The sequence below is a fragment of the Geotrypetes seraphini genome, chromosome 1 (assembly GCF_902459505.1).
Source record: "Geotrypetes seraphini chromosome 1, aGeoSer1.1, whole genome shotgun sequence".
In the NCBI taxonomy this organism is placed as follows: Eukaryota; Metazoa; Chordata; class Amphibia; order Gymnophiona; family Dermophiidae; genus Geotrypetes; species Geotrypetes seraphini.
In genome coordinates, this window is record NC_047084.1 from 303,766,739 (window position 1) to 303,790,882 (window position 24,144).

Genomic DNA, 24,144 nt, shown 5'->3' on the forward strand with positions numbered 1-24,144 from the left:
TTTGAGCCCTGTCAGTCACATTTCCTGTCTCTTTTTTTCTTACTGAGCAAGCGTATGACTGTATTTTGATTGCACTTCACCCTGGCTGCAATTTGCCAGCTTGAATAGCCTTCTTCATTAAGTATAACCACTGTCACATGTTCTTCTTTTGAAAGATTTCTAATTTTTCACATGTTGCGATTATGCTGTCACTGGAGTAACAGACAGTTATGACAACTGATTTTCCAGCTTCGCCATATATGTGCGTGAATGCTGCGCTGTGAAAACAGAGTGATCTGATTGGACCGTTTCGATCCGGTTTTGATGTGAAATATTGACATTTTGAACATTCTGCAGTTTATGCATAACAAGTCTTAAATCTGAGGTCCTAAATTAATTTAAAATGTGCAGGGTGATAGAGCATAAAATTCTGAACACGTCAGTATATAATATGTAGCAGTAGGCGTCAGAAATATTGCTGTGATCCAGCAAGAAAGATGAAACAATGTATTACTCGGAGGTGATGCAAAACTTTTGCACGGCTCAGTATCTGAGGGGCCGCTGAAAAGTTCTCAGGCCAACCAACAAAGTTGGGGCAGTCTCCATTGAGGGCTACTGGTATACATCTAGTCCAGTGATTTTCCACTTTTTTGTTCCACTGGAAAAATACGGAACAAAAAAAAAGTGGAAAATCACTGGGCTAAGTTTATAGCCTTCGATGGAGACTGTCCCAACTTTGTTGGTTGGGCTGAGAACTTTTCAGCAACCCCTCGTAATATGTAAACCACTTTGGTTGTACAGCAGAAAAGGTGGTACTTTGCCATTTGCATTCCCCAATCTTCGACAGTGGCTCTGACATCACCCTGCTATGGGGCAGACAGTAACTGTTCTTGGGGGACAGTGATAAGCTTCATCCAAGGTGGGACAAGTTCTCCTCCAATTCTGATCTAGTGCCCGATGGCCCATCGCCATCAATTGACAGTAAATGCTCAGCGAAGGAACTCATTGTGCCTGAAAGAATCTCAGGTCCAGAAACATCAGGAAAGAAACTGGATCTGCCTTTGCACTTGCAGACCGCTGAAATCAAGGTAATTGCTACGTGGAATAAATTTCTGCTGTGTGGCCTACATCTAAGTCATGATCTTGGATCGTCTAGTTCAGTTCTTTGTGAATGGCTTCATTACCGTCAGTGGAACCCTTACTGGCTGCCACATTAACCTGCAGCATACATACAAGACTCCCCTAAATTGTTGCAATTTTTATATAAAATTTCACTATCTTTGGAGCTAAAGGGTCTCTATTTTCCTGTTATAGTTCTGATGTTTGACTTATGGATTCACCTTTCATTAGTACAACCAAAGCAGTTTACACATTATATTCTGGTACTTTCTCTGTCCTTAGTAGTCTTATAATTCTAAATGCTTGTACCTGGGAAATAGAGGGTTAAGTGACTTGTGCAGGGTCATAAGATGCTGCAATAAGGATCAAACCCAGTTCCCTGGGTTCTTTGCCTACTGCACTAACCATTAGGCTATTCCTCCACTCCACTAGAGCTGCTCGTACAAGTTCTCTTCCTCTATACATCAAGGTTCTCAATCTAGGCCAGTGGTCTCAAACTCAAACGCTTTGCAGGGCCACATTTTGGGATTTATAGGTACTTGGAGGGCCTCAGAAAAAATAGTTGTCTTATTAAAGAAATGACAATTTTGCATGAGGTAAAACTCTTTATAGTTTATAAATCTTTCCTATTGGCTAAGTCTTAATAATAATATTGTCATTTATAGCTAAAGAGACATATGATCAAGAAACTGTTTTATTTTACTTTTGGGATTATGATAAACATACCGAGGGCCTCAAAATACTACCTGGCGGGCCGCATGTGGGCCCCGGGCGGCGAGTTTGAGACCACTGATCTAGGCCTAGGAATATATTTGAAAATATAGACCTTTTTTTTACTAAGCCATGGTAGAGGCTTCTACTGCAGTCTGGGGTGCTAAATTCTCTGACGCTGCTCCAACACTCATAGGAATTCTATGAGCATTGGAGCATTTAGCTTTCCAGGTTGTGGTAGAAACCTCTACTGCAGCTTAGTAAAAGAGGGCCTTATTTATTGAATTTCAACATATAAATTGTACAGTGCACAATTAAGGTAAGAAAAATCCCATCTTAATGCAACCTCCCTTCCACACAACCCGACCCGAACAAAAGAGACAATAATTGAACCAGTGAACTAGAAAAGGTAGATCACCTTCTAGGCTTGGGAATATATTAAGGCAGTCTAATTTATACGATATTCATAATAAATATGCATAAGGTAGACTTGTATGCACCGTCTCCATTATATATAATTCTATCTCATAAAATTTTATGTGCTGGAATAGAAACATCTAACATTTATGTTAGCCGATTTAGAAATATGGGGTCTGATGTTCAACCAGCAGCAGTGAATGTTTTGCTCACCGCCTATAGAGTTATTCCGAGATATTGAAAGCCAGGCCCTGTCCAGGCTTTGGCTTTTGATATCTGGTTAATTCTGAGCCAGCTAACACATAGCTGCTTAAGTTGATATTCAACACTTACTGTATGTGGTCATGAGGAAGCATATAAAGATAGAACAGATTTTTATACAGTCCCATTTATATATTAAACCTGGTTGCTTAAGGGCTGAATATCAGCACATAAGCAGTCAAGTGCTGATTCCACAACGCCCCCAAGTTAGCCAGCTCTGAATTAGGTGCTAACTGTGAATTCCAGATGCACTTAGCCAGTTAGTGGCTAGCCCCAACCAAGCAATTTAACAGGTCAGAAGTAGCTAAATTACTTTAAATATCAGCCCGATAAATTTTTATTTTTTCTCAAACTGTCTTAGATCCCAGTATCCCTTGCCATTTTTGCTTGGGGGGGAGGGGCATCATCCACTAGAGAATTAGGAGGTGACCTCTCCTAGCCCTTCAAGTAGAGAGCTGCTCAATAGGAACACTTTTCTATAACCTAGGCATCTTAGGTACCAGGTGTAAATCCCAACATCAATAATTTTGGACTTAGAGGTGCATTCACCTTCTGAAATGGAGAATACATACTTATTTTGTAGGCACACCTTAGTCCCATCAAAAAAAAACACCCAGACCACATCCCCTTTTCCAGATTCATGCTCTGCAGTTTTAGACATGTACAGTATATCCTTCCATTGTGACATCAAGATTTACCCTTTATGTAAGATAAATGTTTAAACAGCATTTCTAAAATGAGTATCTTGTGCTTGAACTCCTGCATGGTGTCTTTGTCTGCCAGTGCAATTTCAGCAGTGGCCACCAGGAGGTGGTGTTTCTATCATACACTATATTCACAATCCACCCAATATTTAACGTTTTTTAGTCAGCTGGGAATGGTTCCAGGCTGTCTAAATAGCACTAAGCTGGATAACCACCAATATTCAGAGGAAGGTAGCCCAACTTAGACTGTTGTTGCTATTGGATGACTGGATAGACAACATAGACAATCAGCACCAATATTCATTGGCTGACTAGCTAGATTTAACAACCAGATACACCCACCTAAATAACAGGTCTATCTTTGGCCACTTTGACCTAACCAGTCAGCCGATGAATATTGGCATTGTCATCTATGTCTACGGTGGCTGCACATAGACAAGAAATTCAATGCTGGTTGCCAGATTCAGCTTCAGTATTGAATTTCCAGGTTCACCGCTGACTGTGGGAGGTAACTGGGCTGCCTTCTGCAGTCTGAAAATCAGGCTCAGTGTGCACACTTTTACAAAGTATGCAAAATGTGCTAAATTCATTAAATGACTGCCAAAGTTAGATGCTGGGATGATCTATGATAAACTAGTATTCTGTGATGGATGCTTTGCATGGAACATCCTTTATATAATACTAGCTGATCACCTGGTGTTGCCTGGATATCCCAATCCCAATCCCGGATATCCCAATCTCAGCAGCAAGAATGGTCCTCTCTATGTCTCAGCCCTCTCTGTCTCAGCGAGCCCGAAAACTACTGATTAGACACTTATCTTTCATATCCTGTAGTCGGGTCTCACATTGTTGTACTGTCTCTGAAGCTCTAGATGTAGCAGCTCTCTTTTTCATATCCTGTAGTCAGGCCTTATGATGCTGGACTGTCTCTGAAGCTCTAGATGTAGCTTTGAAAACTTGGCCAATTACATTGCATTTCCTTGGAGGCATTGTTACAGCAATGACAGCACAGCACAGTGTGACATCATTCCCCAAGCTTCACGCTATTGGTCAAAGCAATATCTGTCTTTTTCGATGATTCTTTACATGTCACCCCCTTCCCACCCACACAGTATTTTTCCCCAGATAGTAATTGATATGTATACCAAGTTTGGTTGAAATCTGTCTATGAGTTTCGGAGTTATGCTGGAACATACATGCATACATCTGATTTTATATATACTGTAGATTAGTTTAGCATGCATTTTGGCCCCAATTTTATAAACAATGCCTAAAACATAGGCAATGAGGAACATGGCGCATAGAGCACATCAATTATGAGTTAGGTGCTGTTTATAGAATCACACTTTGCAGCACCTAGATTGGACTTAGGTGCCAGTAGGTATCAAAATCTTAAGTGCCCCCCCCCCCCTATTTATGCCAGGGTTTGTTGGCCTAAATGCCAATGCCTAAGTTAGGTGCCTACCTGCACCTAAGTCCAATTTAGGTGTATACTGTACACACAAAACACGTCCATGATTTGTCCACAATATGTCCTTAACCATGTCCACTTTCTGGTAGGCATCTTGGTCTTGGCGCCTAGCTGAAAATGATAGGTGCCTACTGAGTTATGTGCCTAGAAAGCAATTAATTTTAATTTAAGCCACTTAACCTTGTTATCGGCACCCATTAAGCTTGGCTAGGTGTGAAGCTTGGCTAGGTGTGCTGATCTTTAGGAATATTTTATAGAATCTGGGCCTTTGTGCTTTAGATACGAGCATTTAAGCCTGCCAAAAGCTGGTGTCAAGGCTTGCACCCAACCGATGGCAGTTAGGTCACAAATGTAGGTATTCTTTGAGAGATCTTCAAAAGGTTTCTGCACTTTTATTTTTTTAAACACTATTAAATATCTCAAAAGCAAATTTACCACTTTTCCACATAATTACTCTGTTTCAGGTTTTTTTTGACTTAACATACTTATCAGGTGCATTTTAACAATACCCTTTCTGGTAAATGGAGTAATCCCTGTGAAGTTCTCCAGGGGTCCTCTCTTTCTCCTTTACTTTTCAATATTTACTTGACTTCTTTGGGAATCTGGACTCTGAACGTCAAAATTTTATAGCTATGCAGATGATAAAAACTGATGTGATTCCCATTCCATTCTTTCTATTTCAAGTAACACACTGTCTCAAGCAACTCGACTGTAATCTCCATTATAGAGCAATTGATGGATGAGTTCAAATTGAAACTCAAAACAGACACAACAAAATTCTTCTTGGCTACCCCCAGTAAGAAAAAGGTAGAACATAGTTTAGAATTAAACAGAACTTCATATCCAATTAATTCCACTATTAAAATTTTAGAGGTTTTCTTAGACTAAGGCCTATCAATGAAAGCTCACACCAACCTTTTGGTTCAAAAAAAGTTTCTACATATTGTGGAAATTACATTTGATCAAATCATATTTTGACATTTCCTCTTTTAGACTATTAGTCCAGTCTTTGATTCTCAGTACCCTGGACAATTGTAATATCATTTATCATGCAGATCTTCAAAAAAAATCTTTATAGACTGTGTATCATTCAAAACACTGCTGTAAGATTAATTTTCAATTTAAGAAAGTCAGATCAGCTTCCAGTTGAAGCTAGAGTGATGTATACATTTGGTGCTATAAGGTGTTACATGGCCTCACAGCAGATTATCTTGTGTATCATTTTATATTTGTCAACTCTAGACGTTCACAATGCTTTTTCATTTTTTGCCTTTCCTTCAGTCAAGGAGTATCGGTACAAAAAATACTTTCATAGATTATTCTCATTTCAAGCAGCAATAACAGATAAAGAGTTTAATCATTTGTTAATTCTGGATCTTATAAACATTTTAGGAAATTGTTGAAAACTTACCTATATGATAAATTTTTGTAATTATAAGTTCTGTACTTCGCTGAAATTGTTCAGTCTCTTTGAATAGTGAGCCGCATAGAACTGGAAGGTACTGTAATATACAAGTGGTGGGGCATAATTGAAAGGGACATCTAAGTCCGTTTACGACCATATCGCAAGTCGTCCAAAGTTAAAAAAAAGCCTAAGGGGGTACGGACCAAGATGGCGGCGATGTAGAGAAGCTGCGAGAGACGCTGACAACAAGCTCCTAGCCTGTATTTTCATTATACCTAATATTGATGCCTTCTAAGAGGAAAGGAGTGCTTAGGGTCTCTGCCTCGTCGGCCCTGATGTCCACCCCAATTCAACAGACTATGGATCGTTTCTTCGCGCCTTCTCGGGCGCCCACACAAGCTGGAGTGGAGAGCTCGGCGTTGGGCGGTGACGGGAGGGAGTCACTGGCCCTTTCGGGCACTGAGACATCGCTGTCTCCTTCGGCCCCAATGACGCCTCCGTGTCCGGCAACAGCCGAAACGCTGTGGCGAGAGACACACGCTTCCGGAAGTGAAAGCGTGGGGTCTCCCGGCAAGGGCACAGCGTTGTCGGCGGAACGGCAGATGGAAACAACAACAGCAGAGAGAGGGGATTTTTCTCTCTCCCAGACGGAGGTCTCTATGAATAGCATCTGGCAATTGCTGCAGAGGATGGAAGGGAAAATTGAAAAATCAACTGAAGAGGTAACAAAATTAAATGAAAAATTGGAATTATTGACTGGGTCAGTTGAATCTATGAAATTAGAATATACAGGCCAAGCCAAGCAAATGCAGGTGGATATACAACAATTGCAACAATTCAAATTGGCTTCAATTAAAGACAGCTCCACCATTCATAAGAAATTAGAACAATTTGAAAATTTTAATAGGCGTTTGAACCTCCGCTTTCTAAATTTTCCTCAAACTTCAGGAATGTTACCTATTGATTTGTTGAAAAGATACTTCATTGAGAATTTGGAAATTTCTTCAAACTGTATTCCTCCAATTAATAAAATTTATTACCTACCAAATAAAAAGATGCCTGACGGAAAAGGAAAGGTAAATGGAAATGAGATTGGGAAAGTAAGAGAAGGAGAGACAAATGTGATAGATTTTGCAAATGTGACGGCTTTACTGGAACAAACGATAACATCTGAAATGGACAGAGCAACATTACTAGTATCATTTGTTTTTGAACAGGATGTGAATATGATTATGAAATTGTTTTTTAAAAATTCCCAAAAATTATTTGGGGGACGGAAAATATGGATATATCCTGATGTAGCTAAGACTACACAAGAACGGAGGAAAGAATTTCTTGCAATGCGACAACAGACTATAAATATTGGAGCAACATTTTTATTGGTGTATCCCTACAAATGCCTGGTTAGGTACTTGGGTGTTAAATATGTTTTTTTCTCTCCTAACCATCTGAAGGAATTTCTAGATGTTAAGCAGATCATTAAGGATTAAGGGATAATAATAGTAATGGGCGCTAGATACATTATGCCTTTTTTGTTTGTAATATTCCTCTAAATTTCTCTCTAATTTTAGTTTTGGTCACCCCCTGTTTATTGTGGTCTAAGAAGGGGTATATCACTATGATAATTGTTGTAAAAGTATTATTGTGTTAAAATTTTCTTCCCTGTATTCAATGTAACAAGAATTAATTCTTGTAAAATAAGATTGTATAATTATAAATAAAAAATTAAAAAAAAATTAAAAAAAAAGCCTAAGACACATTTTCGAAAGATACGTCCAACTTTTTTTTTACTTTCGAAAATCGTCTAATTATACGTCCTGCCGATCTGATCATCCAAGCCACTAAATAATCAATCTTTATACCACATTTCCATCCAACATTCTGTCCAAGTCCAAAACGCCTAGAACAAACCCTGTTGGACGTGGGAGGGGTCTGCAAAGTGATGGACTGCACACCCAGACATGCCACCTAAATAGTGGGGTATCTTACAGGGCACCGCTGCAAACTTCACAAAAAGGGTGCCATGGCTTCTCCTCACTACAACTCCCTTATAGGTGACGGTGAGCCCCCCATATCACCTCCAGAATCCCTTAGACCCACTTATCTACCACCCCAATAGCCCGTATGGCTGCAGGAGCCATTTATATGCCAGTAAAAAAGGGTTTTGGGGGTGTATAGGGCAGTGCACATGTTTCAGTATAAATGTAGTGATTACAGGGGCTTATGGGCATGGGTCCTCCTCTCTATAGGTCCCTAACCGCCCCCCAAGATGACTTAAGCTGCCTCTGGGCTTGACGACTAGGCTTTCCTATGCCAGGCGTCCAGGTGATGATGGTCTGGAGGCTGAAATTTGAAGTTATGAATAAAATTTTTATGGGGGTGGGGGTGGGGTCTGTGTTATGTGTTTTCAGTGCTTATCTGGTGAGTTTAGGTGGGTTTTTGTGACTTAGACCATGTCACTGTGGATAGTGAACTGGCCTGCACAGTCTACAGGAGCAACTAGACCAGGGGTGTCCAATGTCGATCCTCGAGGGCCGCAATCCAGTCGGGTTTTCAGGATTTCCCCAATGAATATGCATTGAAAGCAGTGCATACACATAGATCTCATGCATATTTATTGGGGAAATCCTGAAAACCCGACTGGATTGCGGCCCTCCAGGACCGACATTGGACACCCCTGAACTAGACAGTATGGCTAGGGTTACCATACATCTGGGAAAACACAGACATGGGAGGACTGTCTGGGCACCTGAAGGAATTTCCAAAACCCGGCAGTTTGTCCAGATTTTGGAAATCCTGAGCTCGTAGGCTGCGTCTGGAAGCCTTTGTGCATGCGCTCATCACCGCAATGACATCATATGCACACAGACATGCCTGTGATATCATTGTGTCAATGTCCACACATGCGCAAAGGCTTTCAAATGTGGCCTTTGAGCTCGGGGAGGTTTGCGTGGGGGTGGGGTTGGGGGAAGAATGAGGCGGGACTGGGACGGAACAGGCAATGCTACAGTCAGGTTGGGGAGAGAGGAGTACTTTGGTGAGGTGCTTTAATTCCAAGACACACTATTTGGAGGCTTAAGGCTTGCCCCATCTGTCTTCAACTTGCTAGTATTAAGGAGGAGCTCTGCAAACTTAAACAGGAATTGAATACAATTAAAGCAGCTTCATCACTCCACAAAATCATACCAACTTACCATCTCTACCTCAAAGAATAAAACAGCCCAGGAATAAATGGGTCACAGTAGGCTCAGGAAGACTGCGACATGTAACACAGAAACATCCACCTTCACAAATATTACCTCTACAAAATTCCTTCGCTCAACTAGTGCACTGCAATACTCAAGAAAACAGAAGGGAGGTGGGACTGGAACCAATGAAGGTAACTCAAGAGAGCAAGCACACCCTAAGCACAAATAAAAAGGCCAAAAACAGAAAACTATTACTGTTGGGGGATTCCATCATCAGAGGCATTAACCTTGGAACACAAAGCAAGGAGACCAAAATAGTGAAATGTCTTCCAGGATCCTCAGCTACCAGGAGTTCCAGGCAAATACAGACTATAATTAAGGAAGAAACTAAGGATTTTAACACTGATGTTGTTATCCATCTGGGAACAAATGACCTGGCCAACAACTCCACACTTGCAGCACAGAAAGCTTTTCGGGAGCTTGTAGAGGGCGTGAAACCTTTTGTAAACACTTTAGCTTTTTCTGAAATACTGCCTGCATATGGAAAGGGAGAGCAAAGAGTGAAAAACACAGAGGACTTTAATAGATGGCTCAAAGCCTGGTGTCATCAAGAAGGCTTCAGGTTCATAGGAGGATGGGGAAATACATGGAAGGACAAGAAGCTATATTGCACTGATGGGCTACATATTACTACAGCAGGAAAAAGAAACCTTGCAGAGAAATTTAGACAATATTTTTCTAGGCATTTAAACTAGAAGGTGGGGGTAGTGGTATGTACGAAGGACAATTATAGAGACCACCCCTGGCAAAAGAAAAGATGTGATAGTAGTAAAGACTGCAACATAAGCAATATCAGCAATTCATTTCTTAGTATTGTAATGGAAAGTGAAACGAAACAAAAATCCATACGAAAAAGGAGATTATCGCTGAAAAATAGCTGGAAAGCGATGACCACATATTCTCGCAGTCTAAGCAACAAAGTTCATGGTCTGCAAGCCCTGATGTTAGAGACAGATCTAGATATTGTCGCTATCACAGAGACATGGTTCAGTGAATCACATGGATGGGATGCAAACATAGCGGGATATAATCTTTTTAGGAAGGACAGAGATGGTCAAAAAGGTGGAGGAGTAGCTCTCTATGTAAAGATCAATATCCAAGCGACCGAAATGCAAGGGACCTGGGGAGAGGAAGAAGCGATATGGATTACTCTGAAAAGAGAAGATGGAACTTCTTTCTATGTGGGTGTAGTCTACAGACCTCCGACTCAATTGCAGCAAATTGATAAGGATCTGATTGTGGATATCCAAAAGTTTGGAAGGAAAGAGGAGGTTCTGCTGTTGGGAGATTTCAACCTGCCGGATGCGGACTGGAATGTTCTGTCTGCAGAATCGGAAAGAAGTAGGGAGATTGTGGATGCCTTTCAAGAGGCTCTGCTCAGACAAATGGTGACGGAACCCACAAGGGAAAAAGCGATATTGGATCTGGTCCTCACAAATGGAGAGAGTATCTCTAATGTTCGAGTGGGTGCTCACCTGGGAAGTAGCGATCATCAAATGGTTTGGTTTGATATATCAGCTAAAGTGGAGAGCGGCCGCACGATACTTAAAGTCCTAGATTTCAAACGTACGGACTTTAATGCTATGGGAGAGTACCTGAAGAAAGAGCTGTTAGGATGGGAGGACATAAGAGAAGTGGAAAGACAGTGGTCTAAGCTGAAAGGAGCGATAAAAATGGCTATGGACCTTTATGTGAAGAAAATCAATAAAAACAAGAGAAAAAGGAAGCCGATATGACTCTCCAACCTAGTGGCTGAGAAAATAAAGGCGAAAGAGTTGGCGTTCGTGAAATATAAAAAAAAAACAAGAAGAGGAGAGCAGAAAGGACTACAGGGTGAAACTGAAAGAAGCCAAGAGAGAGATATGTCTGGCGAAAGCACAGGCGGAAGAACAAATGGCTAAAAATGTAAAAAAGGGAGACAAAAATTTTTTGCTGATATATTAGTGAAAGGAGGAAGATGAAAAATGGAATTGCTAGGCTAAAAGATGCTGGGAACCAATATGTGGAAAGTGATGAGGAGAAAGCGAATGTGCTAAACAAATACTTCTGTTCTGTGTTCACAGAAGAAAATCCTGGAGAAGGACCGAGATTGTCTAGCAAAGTTACACGAGAAAATGGAGTAGATTCTGCGCCATTCATGGAGGAGGGTGTTTATGAGCAACTGGAAAAACTGAAGGTGGACAAAGCGATGGCACCAGACGGGATCCATCCCAGGATACTAAGGGAGCTCAGAGAGGTTCTGGCGAGTCCTATTAAAGACTTGTTCAACAAATCTCTGGAGACGGGAGTGATTCCTGGTGATTGGAGGAGAGCGGATGTGGTCCCTATTCATAAAAGTGGTCACAGGGATGAAGCAGGAAACTACAGGCCGGTGAGCCTCACTTCAGTTGTTGGAAAAATAATGGAAGTTTTGCTGAAAGAAAGGATAGTGTACTTCCTTGAATCTAATGGATTACAGGATCCGAGGCAACATGGCTTTACAAAAGGTAAATCGTGCCAAACGAACCTGATTGAATTTTTTGATTGGGTGACCAGAGAGCTGGATCGAGGACATATGCTAGATGTAATTTATTTGGATTTCAGCAAAGCCTTTGGTACAGTTCCTCATAGGAGGCTGTTGAACAAACTTGAAGGGCTGAAGTTAGGACCCAAAGTGGTGAACTGGGTCAGAAACTGGCTGTCGGACAGACGCCAGAGGGTGGTGGTTAATGGAAGTCGCTCGAAGGAAGGAAAGGTGAGTAGTGGAGTCCCTCAGGGGTCAGTGCTGGGGCCAATCCTGTTCAATATGTTTGTGAGTGACATTGCTGAAGGGTTAGAAGGAAAAGTGTGCCTTTTTGCAGATAATACCAAGATTTGTAACAGAGCAGACACCGAAGAGGGAGTGGAAAATATGAAAAAGGATCTGCAAAAGTTAGAGGAATGGTCTAATGCCTGGCAACTAAAATTCAATGCAAAGAAATGCAGAGTAATGCATTTGGGGATTAATAATAGGAAGGAACCGTATATGCTGGGAGGAGAGAAGCTGATATGCACGGACGGGGAGAGGGACCTTGTGGGTGATTGTGTCCGAAGATCTAAAGGTGAAAAAAACAGAGTGACAAGGCAGTGGCTGCTGCCAGAAGGATGCTGGGCTGTATAAAGAGAGGCGTAGTCAGTAGAAGGAAGAAGGTGTTGATGCCCCTGTACAGGTCATTGGTAAGGCCCCACTTGGAGTATTGTGTTCAATTTTGGAGACCGTATCTGGCGAAGGACGTAAGAAGACTTGAGGCGGTCCAGAGGAGGGCAACGAAAATGATAGGAGGCTTGCGCCAGAAGACGTATGAGGAGAGACTGGAAGCCCTGAATATGTATACCCTAGAGCAGTGTTCTTCAACCTTTTTACACCCGTAGACCGGCAGAAATAAAAGAATTATTTTGTGGACCGGCAAACTAATAAGACTAAAATTTAAAAACCCCGTTTACGCTCCATCTCCGTGAGCTCGGTCCCCGCAAACCATCTGATCCCATCTGCACAAGCCGCAATTATGATTTTATATTGAACGTATTTTATTAAAGTATAAAAAGAAACAATATTCTGAACAATTGTGATTTTATAAATACAAATATACAGAGCACGGACCAACAAAACCCCGTCTCCCCTCCCCTTCACATAAGAACATAAGAAGTTGCCTCCGCTGAGTTAGACCAGAGGTCCATCTTGCTCAGCGGTCCGCTCCCGTGGCGGCCCATCAGGCCTAGTGCCTGAACAGTGATCCCTGATTAATTTTATAACTTACCTCTAATCCCATCCCTATAATCTACCTCTACTCTTATCTGTACCTCTCAATCCCTTTGTCTTCCAAGTACCTATCAAAAGCTTCTTTGAACCCCTGTAGCGTGCTCCTGTTTATCATATCCTCCGGTAGCGCGTTCCATGTATCCACCAACTTCTGTGTGAAAAAGAACTTCCTAGCGTTTGTTCTAAACTTCTCCCCTTTCAATTTCTCTGAGTGCCCCCTTGTACTTGTTGATCCCCTTAATTTGAAAAATCTGTCCCTGTCTATTTTTTCTATGCCCTTCATGATCTTGAAGGTTTCTATCATGTCTCCTCTAAGTCTCCGCTTTTTCAGGGAGAAAAGCCCTAGCCTTTTCAGTCTGTCAGTATATGAGAGGTCCTCCATACCCTTTATTAGCTTAGTTGCTCTTCTTTGAACTCTCTCAAGTACCTCCATGTCCTTCTTGAGGTACGGCGACCAGAATTGAACACAGTACTCCAGGTGCGGGCGCACTATAGCACGATACAGTGGCAGGATGACTTCCTTCTTTCTGGTCGTGATACCCTTCTTAATGATACCCAACATTTTGTTTGCTTTCCTTGAGGCTGTTGTACACTGCGCCGATGCCTTCAATGTTGTGTCTACCATCACTACCAGGTCTCTTTCAAGGTCACTCACCCCTAGCGCTGATCCCCCCATTATGTAAGTGAACATCGGGTTTTTTTCCCTATATGTACGACTTTGCACTTCCCTATGTGGAAACTCATTTGCCATTTTTTGGCCCATTTTTCCAGTGTTGTCAGATCTTTTTGGAGATCTTCACAGTCCTTCATGTTATTTACCTTGCGATATAGTTTGGTGTCATCCGCAAATACCTCACATTTTGTTCCTGCCTCCAGGTCGTTAATGAATATGTTGAAAAGTAGCGGTCCCAGCACCGACCCCTGTGGAACTCCGCTTGTGACCCATTGCCAGTCTGAGTAATGGCCCTTTACTCCAACCCTCTGTTTCCTGTCCGCCAACCAGTTTTTGATCCATCGGTGGACCTCCCCTTGCACACCTTGGTTCCATAGCTTTCTTAGTAGTCTTTCATGTGGCACCTTGTCGAAGGCTTTCTGGAAGTCAAGGTAAATGATATCTATGGATTCCCCGTTATCCACCTGGCTGGTTACCCCCTCAAAGAAGTATAATAAGTTCGTGAGGCATGACCTGCCCTTGCAGAAGCCATGCTGGCTCGACTTTAGCTGCCCATAGTTGTCGATGTGTTCCCAGATGCTGTCTTTAATCAGTGCTTCCATCATCTTTCCCGGGATCGAGGTCAAGCTCACCGGCCTGTAGTTTCCTGGGTCTCCCCTTGAGCCTTTCATGAAGATGGGCGTGACATTTGCTATTTTCCAGTCTTCCGGAATCTATCCCCTCTATTATCAAGAAAACTGAACAAGCCAAGTTCATAGAAATATCATGCTAACAGAATACTGCAGTCCCCAGTTATGTCTCTAGCAGGATATATATTTCAAATCTGATATATTCTAATCACAAAATAGAAGTAAAATTATTTGTTTCTATCTTTTGTCTCTGGTTTCTGCTTTCATCTTCTTTTCACTCTCTTCCTTCCAGCGTCTGCCCTCTCTGTCTCTTCAATCCAGCATCTGCCCCTTCCATCTACTGTCTGACCTCTCCCCCTTCCATATAGTATTTGTCTTCTTTCTATGCCCCTCTCCCCTTTCCATTCAGCCTATGCCCCTCTCTCCTTTTTACACGATTCACTCCAGCTTCACTGCTCTCTTCATTTTTATCTCTCCTACACCAGATCTAGCATCTTTGTCCCTCTCAATTTCTCTGCTGACCCCCCTTCCCATCTCATTCCTATCTCTCCCCTTCCCCTCCTCTAATCTCCCTGCAAGCTGTTTCCTTCCTTTTTTCTTCTCCCTTCCCTCCTCCCCCTGTCCAGCAGTAACTCTCTTCCTTTTCCTTTCCCTCCTCCCCTCCCAGCAGCATCTATCCTTCTCCCTCCCTCCAGGTCCAGTAGCAGCTGTCCCTTTCCCCCCCTTGCCCAGCAGCTTCCCAGACTCCTTTCCCTCCTCCCCTCCCAGCAGCATCTCTCCTTCTCCCTCTCCAGGTCCAGTAGCAGCTGTCCCTTTTTCCCCCTTACCCAGCAGCTTCCCAGACTCCTTTCCCTCCTCCCCTCCCAGCAGCATCTCTCCTTCTCCCTCTCCAGGTCCAGTAGCAGCTGTCCCTTTTTCCCCCTTACCCATCAGCTTCCCAGACTCCTTTCCCTCCTCCCCTCCCAGCAGCATCTCTCCTTCTCCCTATCCAGGTCCAGTAGCAGCTGTCCCTTTTTCCCCCTTACCCAGCAGCTTCCCAGACTCCTTTCCCTCCCCCCTCCCAGCAGCATCTCTCCTTCTCCCTCTCCAGGTCCAGTAGCAGCTGTCCCTTTTTCCCCTTGCCCAGCAGCTTCCCAGATTCCTTTCCCTCCTCCCCTCCCAGCAGCATATCTCCTTCTCCCTCTCCAGGTCCAGTAGCAGCTGTCCCTTTTTCCCCCTTACCCAGCAGCTTCCCAGACTCCTTTCCCTCCCCCCTCCCAGCAGCATCTCTCCTTCTCCCTATCCAGGTCCAGTAGCAGCTGTCCCTTTTTCCCCTTGCCCAGCAGCTTCCCAGACTCCTTTCCCTCCTCCCCTTCCAGCAGCATCTCTCCTTCTCACTCTCCAGGTCCAGTAGCAGCTGTCCCTTTTTTTTTTTTTCACCATGCCCAGCAGCTTTCTCACCTCCCAGCAACTCTCCTTACTTGCCAGCACTGCGATTCAGTAAGGCAGCCTCGGGTCCTTTGTTGGGTCGCACCGCCTCTGAGGAAAGCGGAAGTTGCATCATCAGAGGCAAAAGCTCCAAGGCTTCCTTCCTGAATCGCTGCGCTTGTAAGGAGAGCCGCTGGGAGGGAAGAAAGCACAGTCTGAGGCTCCCCATTATCTCTCCGGCCCTTCGCTCCTCGATCTTGCCGGTCCTGTGCGGACCGGCAGGAATTTTCTGCGGACTGGCACCGGTCCACGGACCGGCGGTTGAAGAACTGTGCCCTAGAGGAAAGGAGAGACAGGGGAGATATGATTTAGATGTTCAAATACTTGAAGGGTATTAACGTAGAACAAAATCTTTTTCAGAGAAAGGAAAATGGTAAAAGCAGAGGACATAATTTGAGGTTGAGGGGTGGTAGATTCAAAGGCAATGTTAGGAAATTCTACTTTACGGAGAGGGTGGTGGATGCCTGGAATGCGCTCCTGAGAGAGATGGTGGAGAGTAAAACTGTGACTGAGTTCAAAGAAGCGTGGGATGAACACAAAGGATCTAGAATCAGAAAATAAGATTAAATATTGAACTAAGGCCAGTACTGGGCAGACTTGCATGGTCTGTGTCTGTATATGGCCGTTTGGTGGAGGATGGGCTGGGGAGGGCTTCAATGGCTGGGAGGGTGTAGATGGTCTGGAGTAAGTCTTAACAGAGATTTCAGCAGTTGGAACCCAAGCACAGTACTGGGTAAAGCTAAGAAGAAAAAATTAAAAAATTTAAATTGAATCAGGTTGGGCAGACTGGATGGACCATTCGGGTCTTTATCTGCCGTCATCTACTATGTTACTATGTTAGGATTAGGGAGGAAGAAAAAAAAAACCAGAGGGAAAGGGAAAGAAGGCTGGGAAGGAGAAAGGAAATACTGATGATGAAGTAGGGATAAAGGAGTAGAGGAGTGGCCTAGTGGTTAGGGCTGCAGCCTCAGCACCTTGAGGTTGCAGGTTCAAGCCCAGCACTGCTCCTTGTGACCCTAGGCAAGTCACTTAATTCTCCATTGCCCCAGGTATATCAGTCAAATTATGAGCCCACCAGGACAGATAGGGAGAAATACTTGAGTACCTCAATGTAAACCACTTAGACTGTAAGTGATCTATAAATACCCAAATAAATAGATTAAAGGGAATAGATAGAAGGGAAGGGAAGGGTCAGATGACTGGAGGAGGAATAAGAGGAGGTGGAAAAGGAAGGAAGTCATAAAAGGTAAGAACAGTAAAGGGAGCACAGAGATATTCATTTCGCTGCCAGTTTTTGCTGGTTGCGCTTTTTGTGTGATATTGTTGCACAGGCCTTAAATCTCCATGGGGGATTTGAGCTGCTGACAGTGCTGACTTCTTGTTGCAGGTGCTAGCAGTGGCAAACTGCAGTTTTACACTTCTGTTATGTAAGAATCCAATAGTCGGTATGATGTTTTCATTATATTTCCCCTGTGCTGTGAGAACATTAAGATGAAACAAATATAGACTGACACTTGCCTTATAATTGAAAAATACCAGACCTCTCAGGAGAAAATAGTAACCTTTATTATGGTCCCTTCTTAGGAGAGAGCCAATGGAAGTATGATGATAATCCTTTATCAGTTACTTTCTCATCCCTGTGGTTTAATAAAACTTCATTGCCAGATCATATTTTCTGAATATGCCATCAGGTTTTCACTTTCTAAGGTTTTGTTTCTATATTTAATGAAAAGAACTATTTCCCTGAAGGCAAACAGATCAAAAGTCACCTCACTGGAGTGCTGAATGGAGCGATCTAGGGCTTTCTAGACATTTTTCCATGCTCCTGCTTCTCTCCTTTTGTTTTGTTTGTATGTCTGTTGTCTTCATTGGACACCCCAGGTGAGCTCTGCAGCTGACTGTTATTTTCTTCTTTCTACTGATTTGGAGCCTTTAAGCATTTACGTTTCTCTTAGGTTTCTGGCACTGAAAACATTTTTCTTTACTTCATTGTCACTCTGGCACACTATAGGCAAACTATGTTTTTCTCTACTCTGTGATATGACTTGCCTACTGAAACTTTGTTCTTCCTTCTCAGCTTGTCTTTATTTTATGTTCAAACCTTTTTATTATTATAACACATATTACTATGAGGGGGTGCTGAAAAGTTCTTAGCCCAACCCTGAAGAGAATGATGTGGTTATGGTTCAATCAATGATCTATAACAATGTCAAAAATGTAGAGGGGCATTTTCGGTAAAAAAAAAACATCTAAGTCCAACTTGGATGTTTCCAGCTGAACGTCCAAAGTTGGAGGTACAAAAAGGACAATTTTCAAATGGAAAACTGCTGGACATCCAAATATAATTTTATTTTATTTTTTAATCATCTAATTAGACATCTTGGCCACCGGGACGTCTAACTTTATACCCCATTTGATCAGAGAAACATCCAGGTTGGAAACGTAGTAATCCTGACCATTTGGATATGGGTGGGGCCCTTCATAGTAATGGACTGGAAACATAGACATCCCAATAATAATAATAATAATAATAATTTTATTTTTGTATACCGCCATACCCGGGGAGTTCTAGGCGGTTCACAACAAATAGATGAGTTACATACAGTGTAGTTGAAGAAAGAAGAACATAACAAGTCAATCGAAGGGTCAAACTAGTTTACATTGACAATTTAAGTGAAGGAAGGGCTAATACAGAGCACATACGGTATGTACTGTAAGAGAGTACTATTGAATTTATGAGAGGGGGGAACAAAGCATATTGTATGAGAGGGAGGGGGCAGGGATCTTGGGAGGGGGGGAAAAAGTAAAGAAAGGTGGGCCATGTTGAGGGGGGAGGGGAGAGTTAAGGATTTGGTCTGATGCAAGGAAGAGTGTTCGATCTGTTTTCTAATGTTTTCTAATAGAGCAATGAGACACCTTAGAGGGCACTGCCGTGAACTTAACATAAAGGGTGTCAGCTGTATATCTCACCTTAAAATTTAGGGTGAGCCCCCAACCTCCCTTCCCCCAGAACCTACTATTACATTACATTACATTACATTACTGGCTTATATTCCGCCTGTACCTTTCAGTTCTATGAGGATTACATCAGAACGATAACTGGACATTTCCAGGAAGAGAAATACAAATTACATTAAGGCGTAAGGTCTAAAGCAATTTTGATTAGTGGGTTCTAAGAGGGGGAGAGAAGGGGAAAGGAAGGGATTAGGACGTTTGGGTGAATTTCTTGAATAGTAGGGTCTTGATTTCTTTGTGGAAAGCCTTGAGGTCAGTTGATGCTGTCAGTAGGTTGGTGATGGAGGGGTCCAATTTAGCTACTATACCCTCCTGTGTACCACTCCAATAGTACTTATAGCTGCAGGTGGCAACTATATGGCACTATAGTAGGGTTTGGGTGGGCTCACATGTTCTACCATAAATATAGTGGTTAGAGTAGCATATGGGCCTGGGTCCTTCTCTCTATGGTTCACTAGCCCACCCACCGACTACTTAAGACACCTGTGTACAGCTCTACTAGGCTTCCTCAAACCAGATGCCACCAGGTATGTACCTTTTTGTTCTCATTTTTGTGTGGTGTAAGGAGGTCACTGAGCATGGGGGGGGGGAGTGTGGTGGTGTCTTACCTTGATGCATGCAGTGGTCATCTGATCAGTTTGGGCATCTTTGTGCACTTAGACCCTTCTAAAGCAGGTTTAGTTCCAAACGTATAAGTTATGTCCAGGATATCTTGCAAAATGTTTGATTATTGCTGCAAGATGTCCATTAACCCACCCTTGAGACCGCCCGAAGTCTGCCGATAACATACCTCCATCACGCCCATCTCATGCACTGGACATACAGAGGCTGGAACACCTCGCTAGACGTACAGAAAGGTGGTTTGATTATTGGCACTTGAACATCCTGGCGATTAGGACATCCAAGTGCCAATTTAGGATGCTTTTTAGACAGCTATATTTTTTTTTATTATAAGCCTGATACAAATTGTTTCTGCATATTGCCACTTAGCAAGACATGGCAACACTCTTTTCAGCTACAGTGGCAAAATAACACTCAGAATTTAGGAAGTTGGTTGGTTGGGCTGAGAACTTTTCAGCACCCCCTCGTACACCACCACCAAAGGAAACTACATAAAGAATAACAACCATTTGACATAACAGACCCCAATCCCTCTCCACCCCCAATTCCCTCCCTCTAAAAAAAAAAACCAACAAAAAAACCCAACAACAATATTCCAAACAATCACATCTCCTTTCCAACAGAAAGTTTTGTTTCTTATAACTGCCAGGTTGAACAATAGTAAATCCTCTCCTCTCCTCAAGGTGCAGTGTACCAATATAACACTGAAATGGCATCTCTGATGGTTTAGGTAAAGTAAACACCAAAAAGTCCAACAGGACAGAGAACCCACAGGTATAAAACAGTACAAAAGGAAGTAGGAACGGACAATGAACACTCCACTGAAGATCACTGATGTAAAACCAACTTGTTTATTTCAGAAAAGGAACCAAGCAGAAGTTGTGGACCTGACACAGCACTGTGTTTCGGTGTCTGAGAAACGCTTGCATCAGGGGTCACTGTGGCGTATATGTTCACAGATGACAAGACTAGGATAAAACAAAGCTCGGTCCAACTAACATGCCAGAGTAGCCAAAATCACTGCACATGTCCTTAATGAGAAGAAATCACTGTTTGCATTTTAGGGTAGTGTTACGCCTCCCTCAGTTACCAAGTAATCAACAAGTGAAGCTTATTTCTCCCTTTCCAATATGCAGGAGGTTTAGATGATGTCTGAGTCTGCAGTATACATTTCTATCCCACCAAATTAATTTTACAAAGCAACAGTTTCTTTTCAGCATGTCTTCATTTGAAAGAAAACTGTTGTCTTCATTTGATCTCATCTCATTGATTTTCCTGACAAGCATTTACCTACTTTGCTTATTGATAAACTTGGCCCTGTTTATAGAAATTATTCCTCTCTTCCTCTCCTCCATTTCCTTTTTTGTGGCTGCCACCTCTTCCATCCCTTCACACAGTCAGATATGAAATATCTTCTGACCATCTTTTTTCTTCTGCAGTGAAAATTACCTGATCCGTTGGGCCAGCACAGGTGTCCCCAAGGACATTGAACTTCTTAACAACCTGAAAGTGATTTTTACGGTAGGTACATGACATTTGTCTCTTTCCAGTCTATTTCCTATTCCAGTTTGAATGTTCATGGTCACTTTGGTACAGGTATTTCAAGATGTCCCGTCATTCCACAAGCATCATCTCAGCTCCTGTCCCTTACAGATCAATGTGGAATCAAAATGCCCTCTGTTGGGGGACATACAAAAGTTCACGTCAGAAGAAATTAAAATAATATCCCTATCAGATGTTCCTAGACTCAAGCTGAAGCATTTAAGTAACAGCAAGAAACATATGAAATGAATAAATGAAATGTTTTAGGGGATCGAGGAACAGATTCCCTGACTATCTGAGAAACTTGGGCCTGGGCATACCACAGTGATATTGTGATTGATGTTGTGGCCCTTGTCAGCTTGTAAAGAAAGCCAAAAAAATGCAAAGGGAACACCCTCATGCAGGGACTGGACCAAATCAAACAGAAGTAGGGGGGGTCAGACAGATAGCTTTTCCAACCAATAATATTTTATTCAAACTCAGGAGTCATAATATATGTAGTAATCCAATTCTATTTTGAGAAGTTGATGATTTGTTCTTTTATATATAGAAGATTATACAGAAATTTAGTTTTAAGTAGAATTGGATTACTACATATATTCTGACTCCTGAGGCAGGTGGGCTTCCACTGAAAGACAGCTCTGTATCGAGTCAAAGAGTTTAAGTAAAAGTTTATTGGTTGGAAAAGTTGTCTGACCCCCCTACATCTGTTTGATTTAGTCCTTGCCAGCTTGTTACACAGGAAACAGCTCTCTATCTTTTGAGGCTGGCAACAGTTACTTTAGGTGTCCAGGCATACCTCTTTATTCCCGGTATTGTACACATCTAGTGTGTTTTGAGTGTTGTTGGTACCCTGATTTTTTTAATTGTACATCGCTTTGAAATATGATATTGTGATTTAATCAAATTTTTAAATAAACTTGAGAAACTTGATCAAGGAGGGAGAAACGGAGAATAATAATGTAAATGCTCCCTCTAGAATAGAAAGAAGGCCTTATCCCCAATAATGGCTTGAATATATCTCCTTATAGCCTCATATATCTCCTTATAGATTGGTGATTTGGCTTCTTCTAGAACAGCAGTTCTTAAATCTACCCTGGGGAACCCCCAATCAGTTGGGTTTTCAGGATAGCCACACTTTTTGCACACTGTAAAAGCAGTGCATGCAAATTTTCTCGAGTATTCATTGCAGATATCCTGGAAACCCAACTGGCTGGGGTCCCGCAGGACAGATTTGGGAACCACTGCTCTAAAGTGTTATCTTCCCTCTCTATGAGAGCTACACACTGAAATTTAGAAATCGATAAAAGCCCTCCCAAACAACGTTTCCAAAAATATATAGAACTTTTTACTTTACAACAGAGAGAAGATAGATGTAAAAAGTTAAAGAGATCTAATTTAAGTAAGACTGTCATTTGAGGGAGCTTTTGTGCTCAAACTGGGGATTTTTCTGTGCTTGTGTTACTGTGATTAGCAATTTTATTCCAATAAACCCTGCCTACAAGATGATGCTGGCATATTCCTAATCTTTTTTTCTTCAGCATCAGTCTTGTTTGTCATGTTCTCCCTCTCCTGGTTTTCCATGTCATTTTCCATTCCTTTATGTTTCTCTTCATTCCCCCATTTATATGTCCCCTTTTAGCTGTCCTTCCAATGTATTTCTCATTCATTTTGCCTGCCTTTCTCTCTTTTCGATATTATTTTTCTTTACATTGTCATCTGTTCACATCTGTTCCTTCTTTCCATCAGCCCTTCATCATTCGCCCCTTCATCTCTCTCACTGCAGCTAATCATAAGAACATAAGAACTGCCATCTCCGGATCAGACCCATGGTCCATCGAGTCCGGCGATCCGCACACACGGAGGCCCAGTCAGGTATACACCTGATGTAGTTTTAGTCACCCATATCCCTCTATGCCTCTCGTAAGGAGATGTGCATCTAACTTGCCTTTGAATCCTAGCACAGTGGATTCCTTAATAACCTCCTTTGGAAGAGCATTCCAGGCGTCTACCACTCGCTGCGTAAAGCAGAACTTCCTGACATTTGTCCTGGACTTGTCCCCCCTTAGCTTCAAACCATGTCCTCTTGTCCGTGTCGTGTTGGACAATGTAAATAATTTATTTTCCTGCTCTATTTTATCGATGCCTTTCAGCATTTTGAACATCTCGATCATGTCCCCTCGCAGCCTCCTCTTCTCAAGGGAGAAAAGTCCCAGTTTCTTTCATTATCAGTGGTGTAACTGGGTTCAACAAAGATTTGGAAGAGAGACATTGACTACTTTAGCCAAATATGGCTGAGAGATACAAACTCTTATTCCCAAGAGCCGATAGCAGGACCGTCCTCAGGAAGGCTCAATAGGAGTTACTAACCTGAGAATCCTGCTGTGAGAAGTCTCACGCTGCTGTGGTAGACCCTACCTCCTCACTATTTTTGTGAACCAAGGGACAGAGCAACCCACATCAGCACACCAGGGCCCCACAACTGCTGTTTCATCCTGGGCTCCTGCATCCCCCAAAGATCAGGCCTAGTTGAGTTTGAACCATACTGAATAGATCTCTCCTGTTAGAATCCTTTGGGAAGAATAAAACAATTGGCAAAAAAACTCTATTAATTTATTTCCTCAAAACCTCTTTCCTGTGTATATGATGATTGATCAAGACCTCAGTACTGGGGGAACTGTAAGGGTTTTTCACAGTTTTTGCCCTGGGCCAACGACTCATATGTGAATGTCGAAATGAGTCCGCCCCATACATCATTAAGTCTTGTCTGTGTTGCAAATAGTATATGTCTTCGTGAAAAAACTGTTTTATATTATTTTACACACAGTGCTCTTTTGAGTGAAAAGGAATTAAAAATGCTTATAAGCAAATCCACAAACTATGTTATCAAAAAACAATAATGTCCTTCAATATATAGTAATAAAACTGAAGCAGTGAGAAAAACTTATCTGAGTTCCACAGAAGTGCGCTACTGCTCGACAGAGCTCTGTTTCTCTCGCTTCGTCAGGAGCAGAAGCAGGTACATATTCCAAGTGACCTGGATTGGTCACTGTGAGAGAAATGATACTGAACTTTATAGATCATTGTTCTCAGTGTGTCATTTC

At 42.3% G+C, this 24,144-nt stretch overlaps 1 protein-coding gene across 1 annotated transcript in view; it reads left to right on the forward strand.

Moving 5' to 3' along the window:
- Nucleotides 1-24,144, forward strand: part of LOC117365127 (dedicator of cytokinesis protein 2-like) — a 1,549,644-nt gene that overhangs the window by 169,486 nt on the left and 1,356,014 nt on the right. Inside the window, exon 9 of the mRNA XM_033955120.1 lies at nucleotides 20,938-21,019. Within this exon, the coding sequence (XP_033811011.1) occupies nucleotides 20,938-21,019 (82 nt within the window). The remainder of the gene's footprint in view (nucleotides 1-20,937; nucleotides 21,020-24,144) is intronic.